Source organism: Crocodylus porosus, unplaced genomic scaffold, assembly GCF_001723895.1.
Source record: "Crocodylus porosus isolate Cpor-Errol unplaced genomic scaffold, CroPor_comp1, whole genome shotgun sequence".
Classification (NCBI taxonomy): domain Eukaryota; kingdom Metazoa; phylum Chordata; order Crocodylia; family Crocodylidae; genus Crocodylus; species Crocodylus porosus.
In genome coordinates, this window is record NW_017728951.1 from 29,541,823 (window position 1) to 29,550,046 (window position 8,224).

At 38.5% G+C, this 8,224-nt stretch overlaps 1 protein-coding gene across 1 annotated transcript in view; it reads left to right on the top strand.

The window, feature by feature from the left end:
* Positions 1 to 7,822, top strand: part of MARCH5 (membrane associated ring-CH-type finger 5) — a 42,607-nt gene extending 34,785 nt beyond the window's left edge. Inside the window, exons 5-6 of the mRNA XM_019556117.1 lie at positions 310 to 476; positions 5,123 to 7,822. Of these exons, the coding sequence (XP_019411662.1) occupies positions 310 to 476; positions 5,123 to 5,239 (284 nt within the window). The 3' untranslated portion in view covers positions 5,240 to 7,822. The remainder of the gene's footprint in view (positions 1 to 309; positions 477 to 5,122) is intronic.
* The last annotated feature ends 402 nt before the right edge of the window (positions 7,823 to 8,224 follow it).

An 8,224-nucleotide genomic window follows, 5' to 3' on the forward strand; every position in this document is an offset into this window, starting at 1 on the left:
CCCCCTTTTTTTTTTGTTAAGACAAAGTTTGTAATTCCTTCCCTCTTGCCCTTTGTTTAGTGTATTATAGATTGTAAACCGTTTATGGAAGAGACTCATTCTGAGTTTGTACAATGAGGGTACAGCCTACTATTTTTAATTATTTGTTGTGTAGAGCTAAAAGGTAATGCCCAGAAATATTAGTGAGGGATGCTTTTGAAATACTTGTTTAATTGAATAGAACTAACTACAGTCAAGTATTTACATTTTTACATTTACAGTATTTTTAGTGCTTTCTCCTCTCTAAGTGACCATATGATTGTTCTGTAGGGATTGGATGTCCTGTTCCTCGCATTCCAGCAGAGGCTAACCCTTTGGCAGATCATGTCTCTGCTACTCGTATTCTGTGTGGAGCTCTAGTCTTCCCAACTATTGCTACAATAGTGGGCAAGCTGATGTTCAGCAGTGTTAATTCAAACTTGCAAAGGACAATCTTGGTAAGATGATTTTAATGTTACTTTTTAGGAATGGCAATAAAAGCTTGTGGGAGTAGAAGAAAAAAAGTAGAGATAAACTTCTTAGTAGAGTTTTAACATGGCTTTTGATTAAGGGCAGGTGACTTCTGATGAGGCGAATACTGAAGACTCCTCACCTGTATAGTGTGCTGGACATACCACTATAAATTCACTTATGATTCTAGATAGCCTGCACCCATGATTCTAGATGGGGCTGGTCTAAACAGAGGAGTAGTAATGGGGAAGGAGGATGCCATGGGTGACTTGTAGGAATGGTAAAAATCCCAAGTCTGCAGATTTTATACATAGGATCAGCTTTTTTATTGCTCTTTGATTATGGGATGCATTAAATGAATCTCTTACCTATTTGATTCCTGGAAGATTTCTTTCCCAAGGGCTGCTAGTGACAGGAGTTTCTGTTTATACCCCTTTTTTCAGACTAAGGATTACATTCTTTTGCTATGCCTAGTGCGTAACTCAAGTGCTATCTTTATCTCTTTCACTGGTTCCTTTCTTGCTACTGGAGTCCACCCTTTTCACTCCCAATAAATAAGTTGCCCAAACACTTTTTCTATTGTATGTTCCTCCTCCTATTTGAAGGCTATAAGCAGTGTTGTAATAACCATTGCAGCAGATTATGGAAGGCCATTTAACATCTCTTCCTATTTTGAGATATATTAGCAAACCTAACTACTAAAAACTTGTAATGAAATGGGTTTGTTGTTTTATAGAAACTGAATTTGTCTTTCTCTGTGCTTGCCATGAACAAAAGGGAATGCTCTCGAGCAAGTATATTTTTCAATGTCTAATTAGTAATTAGTGTATGTTATGCTGGGAAAAACATATTGAAATTTGACTTTTTTCTTTAATATTGGATTGTAAACTTTTGTTAAACCTTTTAAGTGAACAAAAACTTCCAGAAGGATTTATAAAATCCATCATGTAATCCTTTTATGCAATATGAAAAGTATACAGTAAACTTTGCCTCAAGTCTTCATTTGAATTTAATCTAATTTGCATAATTTCAAATAAAATGCTGTTGTCTGAATGCTTTCCCATATACCACTGTGGGTGCACATGCATCTCAGGCACTCGGGAATGTAGATGTTTTTGCCCTAGCAGAGCCTGTGCAAAGGTGTGTACTTGTTTCCTTGTGAAGCACACTGAGAGCATGCAGGGCAGCATGATTCCAGCACTTCTGTTCCTTTCAGTTGCCTTGCCTCAAGACAGAGCTTCTGCAGTCTCATCCAGACCATGTTTGGGTCTGTAGCCACCCTCAGAATGTGCTTTATTCACTTTTATCCCTTAGTTTTGCACTTTTGTAGGGAATTGCTCTAATTTCTGTGTCCCAGTCTGTCCTAAAGTGAGACTTGGAAGCTCCCCTTTTCTAAAACACGTGGCTTATCCAGTAGTGCGGCTCACTTGTTATCCTGACTTTCAGTTTGGGTACAGCAAGTGCTTCTACTGTTCAGAGGAATCTTGGATCCCTGGAAAGCACATCATTTGTTTGCTATCAATCAGGGTAGGAGTCTGAAAACAGTTTCTAGGTTTACCTCCTATGTAAAATTATACAGTCAGGTTTACCTCCTATGTAAAATTATACAGTCAGTTTTGGTGCCAGAAAAGGTTTTCTTCCTGTAAGGAAAGACGTGGATCTTTCTATTCCAAAGGAAGATCTTGTCCCAGGGACTCTTTGCTCTCTTCTCATCTCTACTGCTTTTGAGACTTCAAGATGGACTCCAATAAACAGATCCAAGACTTCTACGGATCCCAGTGAAGCTCAGCAACATGCCATTACCAACACCCAATTCTGGAGCGTCCACATTTGTGTAAAGTTGAGTGCTGAGGAGCTTGTTGGTTTCTCCACTGACTTCTAGTAATAATGGATCTGACAAACACTGGCTGCTCTACTAACACACAGCCCACTTCTGCAGCCTCCTGCCATGCTATTTCATGAAAATTTACTTCAGGCATTGCATGACCTAAACCTCAGACTCTCTAGTGTTCGTTTCTACTGAAGCTAGGGGAACCACTGGTCTATCGACTACCAGCTCATACCACTTAGGGAACCATCCCTAGGTCCAGGGCTGTTAGCAGAAGTGTGGAGGGTTTCTTTCACTCAGAAGATGACCAGTTCCATGTACAGTAGAACATGGATCATTTTGAATCTGGGTTGTTTATAACCCACTTAATTCACAGAGGACTGCAAAATTCAGGATGAGCTGCTCAGCTGTTTGCTGCAGCTTTTGCTGCAAAGGGTGCCACTCTGATCAGCTGATACTCATTTTGTAGTCATGTGCAGCAGATGAGAAGTTTGTGCCCTATGGAATTAGAAATTGAACGGAAAAGCTAGAGCATTTCAGTGGTCCTGCATACCTATTTGTTGCACCTCTGTATGCCTCTAATTATATCAGAAACCCTTATTTTTTAGGGGCTGGGTTAGGGTGGGTAAGGAACCTAACCCCATGAGGTATCTACTGTATTACACTTACGCCTTTACATCCCATTGTCTCTGGCATTTGCACCATCACAGAGGTAATTTTTGGCTACATTGACTCAATCCTGTTTCCATATACTACAGGAGCTGGTATATTTGAAAGATACCACAGATTTCCTGAAGAAATTAGCTTCCACTGGCAAGATTCCAGCTAACACCATGTTAGCTACTGTGGATGTAAACCAACAGGCACCCCTCTCCCCCAACCTCAAATGGCATCTCTCAAGAAATAAACTACCTCTTTTCTCACCAAGGCACTGGATCTTGCGCTAGATGCCAGCTGTGCCCCCTTAACACAGAATACTGTCAGCACAGACCATTATAACATCTAAAGTTCATTTACGTGCACCTCTATCAATGCCATATATTGCATCACCTGCTTACAGTGCCCTTCTGCTTTTTGTATCGGACAGATGAGGCAATCCCTATGTATAAGAAGGAATGAACACCAAGCTGACATCAATACCAAAAAGTCAGTCAAGTCTGTGGCAGAACACTTTAACCTCTATGGACATTCCATCACTGACCTCAGTGGCTCTTGTTAGACAATAAAACTTTTAAAAAAATAACTAGAACAGGAAATTTCAAGCAAGAAATGATCCACACGCTAGATTGTGTTAAGTATGGTCTACTCTAAACCGAGGGTGTTCAACCCACAGTCCAAGTCTGACCTGCAGAGTTCCCTACAGATTTGTAGGGAGCCCTGAGCTCTATGTGCTGGGTTAGGTGTCTAATCCTAGTATGCAGGGCTGGATGGGGCTGGTGGCAGGCTCCAGGGTCTAATTCCCAGTAAATGGGGCAGCGTTGGGCTCTGGGGTCTGATCTTGGCACACAGGGCTTGGTCTAGCCCAAACCAGCCCTGCACCATTCATCTGGCATACTGGGCCAAAACCTTGAGCCCTGCTGGTCTAAACTGAGACTACAGGTTCTTAACACGTTACCTAGATAAGCCGTATGTCCATCAGTGGGTTAACTGCTTTATTTTTCTCTCTCCTACCCACCTTGCCTCTCAGTGGTGCCCGCTCCTTTTTCCTCCCTACTTCCCTACTCTTTGTATTATAATCACTGGTTTCTGTTTAGCAGCTCTGCTTCCTGAAGTCCCTTCACAGCATCTGATGTATAATATAATTCTTTGTAAACTTCATCTCTAACCTAAAAAGGTGTAAATTTACCCTGCTTTCTATCTGACTTAAGACTAATATGAGTAACTGCCTCTTTCTTCCTACCAGGGCCATCAAACCCTTCTGGGGAGAAACATTGGGCTTTTGAGTTGCTACCTCATACCTCTAGACAGCTGTAAAGCTTAGTGCTCTCTGGCTTTTTCCTGCATTTATGATATGACTGTTCTGGCCATGGGGCTGTCATTCTCTGCTTAGGAGCCCCTTCAAAAATCATGTGCTGATGGATGACACATCAGTTCGCTTCCAGGGGCACAGAGGTCTTCTGTACTTGTCTTGCATCTTCCTCAGTGAAGCCAACAGGATGATGAAGCAGTTCTGAAGGACAAAGACTTAAACTTAAGCAATCTTCTCTAAAGAATGTCTTTGAACTCGTATATTTACAAGCCAGCTACCCTCTCATCCAATCCTTTACCAAGCACTGCACATCACTGATTCTGGATTTGGTAAATCTGTCCTAGTTATGTGTGTGACTAGTGCTCCCACACCTTCTACCAGGTCTTGCTTTGGAGTCACCTGGAATATGCATATGAACAAGCAATCAAAGGAGACAGAGTCACTGGAATTCCTTGAGATTGATTGATTGTTCACATAGCCACATTCTGCATCCTGCCCCCTTTCTCTTGCTGCGAGTGCCAAGGACTCTTGCATTCTACAGATGAAAGAAAACAGGTCTAGGAAGAGACATTACCCTTCATACTCTTAGAATGAGAGGAGGCAGGGCATGTGTGTGTTGTACTGGTACTGCTAGGGCAAAGAAGTCTCCATGCTCAATTCTTGAGACATGTAGCCACAAGAATGTTCATATGGACAACATTATCTCAGAAACTCTAGGAACTGGTAAGTAACTCCTGCAATCAAAATAAATTGTTTTTTACAATAAGTTTAGAAGAAAACTTGATAAGACATTATATTGAAAAACTAGTTTTTCAAAATATTTCTTTTTATTTCAGGGTGGGATTGCTTTTGTTGCTATAAAAGGAGCTTTTAAAGTTTACTTCAAACAGCAGCAATACTTGCGCCAAGCTCACCGCAAAATTTTAAATTACCCCGAACAAGAAGGAGCATAAAGCTGTGATCTCCAGATGTTGTACAATCTCATCTACCAGATTCTCTCGTGTTGTATTGATTCCATCGTTATTGCACAGTAGTGGAGAATTGTGATAAGCTGCTGCGCCTATTTTTTTCTTCAAATATAATAAAGCACTTTCTTTTGTCAGTAAATCCTTTCAGAAATCACTGAATCTAAGAATGTGATTGATTTTCATTATTTTTGTGCATTTCTTTTATGATAGGCAAGCATCTGAATCATCTTCTTCACACCACTATGCTGAACTTGAAAAAAAAATCAGCAAAAGCCCCAAACAGAACTAAAGTATGAGATGCAGTATGCAGTTTCTTAATGTATTAACTGTATCTACATACCTTTTATTACAGTCTTTGCACAATATTTTCATACACTGGCCATCCAGTTCAGCCTAAGGACAGCATGAAAGGAATCTCCTAAAGCAGTGGAGCTCAACCTTTTAGTGGTAGAGTTGGTGCTTGTGGGCTAACATGCCTCTCCAGTAGAAGGTGGGTTGGGGAAGAGAACAAGGAGGAAGATGGCTGCCTGTCATAGGGAGGGAGAGAGCAAGCAGCATGGCATGGCATGGAAGGGGATATGCAGGGCCAAACTTTGCTATTGATCCTCTGTACTGTGGGCCAGATCCAGTAACTTTGGGGGATTAATCCAGCCTGCAGGCCATAGGTTAAGCACCACTGTTCAAAAGGAATTTTGCTTGAACCTTATATTGCTAAGGAAAATTATTTGGACTTTAGTCAATAAGGATTCCCTTGGTCATAGCTGAAGTTACAAATTAGATGTGAAATAAAGTCTAAAATGTTTTCATTAATTGGATAGCTAAGCAGAAGATGAATTGTTTTCTAAAGGGTCCACATAGCCAACTTCGCCACCTAAAGTACTAGGTGTGAAAATGAGCATGGCTTTTGATTAATTTTGTTATTGTTTGTAGGCCTAGTATTGCTCTCTCACACTCTTTTCCTTCCTATACAATAACTAGTATTGTATAGTATTAGCTCCATCTATTTTCTATTTACTAGAAAAATTATTTACCTGGAAAGCGAGTTTCAATCACTTATTTTTGTAAATAGTTAAAATGTTAGAAAAGCTGTTTAGTTCCCCTTTTTCAGGTCATTTTAATTATGCAGTTATCTGTTCTAGTAGAAAATGCCAGAAAATTGAAAAACAACAGGGAAGCATCTTGGCTCTCTAGTCTGACAAAAGATTTCTCCTTTAGTTCTTTTTTTATCTGTAATAAACTAAGGTAATTGCTTGCAGCCACAAAGTGTACTCTTAAAAAAAAAAAAAAAAAAAAAAAGTTTCTACTGGCCTGTTAGAGAGAAACATTGGCATTTAACTCTAATTAGTCCACTTAATTCATAAATCCATGTTTTTCAATGGATACTAGTACATTAAGTGGTAATTTTGACAGACAAAATGTAGTCATTTAATATCCATACAAGACTTATTCTGGATTTAGTTATTTCAATTCTTGATGCATAACAATTGAATGATTAAGTTCTGCTTCTTAAAGTTGTCATTATCTATTATTTCTGTGTTCACAATAGTATGTCAAATGCATGAAGGTAAAAGTTTCCTTTAGTGAAAGTATTGGTAAGTAAATGTTGCTTTTCACTAGAAATGGAGCAACTATAAAGTGGACTTCATATTTGATTGCAATAATGTATGTTAGTGACACTCAAAATATGGTACCTTTTCTATAGAATATTACCTTAAATATTGAGATGTAATATTTTAGAAATGTATAAAAAGTGTATATAATACCCAATTGGTATTTCAGGACTACAGTTAATGAAAATTATATGTGCATAACTGACACTTTCAGATTCTTGATATAATTGAAAAAATACTATAATCTTTCAAGTCTGCTGATTACTTTGGTCTTAGAGTAGGCTGACTTTTTATATACATTTACTTACACAGCAGCAGCCTATGAAAGGTGCTGTTTTTCTGTAAGATAGTCTTGAAACAATATAATATGTTTCTTACAGAATTCCTCAGTGCAAAGAAGGTTTTTCAGTGGTCTTCATTGTATATATTTCCAACCACTTTATTACTGTTTTTTAAAGTCTCATGCAAAATCCAACAATGCAAATAAGTGGTTTTGTTCCATGTGGAAGCTAATTGTCTTCTATAAAAAACTGAAGCTATTGTACATTATATGGTTACAAAATACTGGAAAATTTATAAAAACGATTTAGACTGAATGGCAGAGAGCTGTTATGTTTGGTTACCATGTTGTAAAATCTTGGTTTTAGTACTGAGAATCATATTCAAACATTGAATTAGGCTAAATAAATATTTTTACATTCTTTAGTGTATTCTGTCCTTTGAACAAATAGTGCCAAAGCCTACAAAAGAATTAGAGACAAAAAATAATGTACTCCTAATTTTTTTAATATATGTCCTGTGGTTTTTATGGGTTTTTTAAGTTGAACTTTTTTGGGACAGGAAGTTATTTTAAAGATCTAAGTGTTAAGGCACCATTTACTTAAAGTTTGTGGTTAACTTTATTCACTTTGTGTTTTTCTCCCACTATCATGATCAATAAATGATGCAGGAAAGTGCATTGTCTGAAATATGTCTGTGAATCTTTATAAAACCACAGCAAAGCTATTCCTGCTATCTGAATGAGTTAAGATAACACTAGTCTGAGTTGAGATTGGGAGAGATGGGCCTCTGGACAAGTAGTGCAGTATGTACGTAGAAAATCTGTTGCTCGATTCCTTCTAGTTAAGAGGGATAGTGAAATAGTACTTCATCACTGTGGGTGTGTCTACATGAGACATTACTGTGTGTTTATTTAGCCCTTATTAGCAGGACTAAATAAATGTGCAGTAACTCCAATTACTGCACAGTAGCCTAATAATACTGTGCAGTAGCATATTAGCACTGTCTGTACTGTGATGCACTACTGCACAGTATTATTTAGCTATTGTGCAGTCAGTGTCTCATGTAGATGCACCCACTT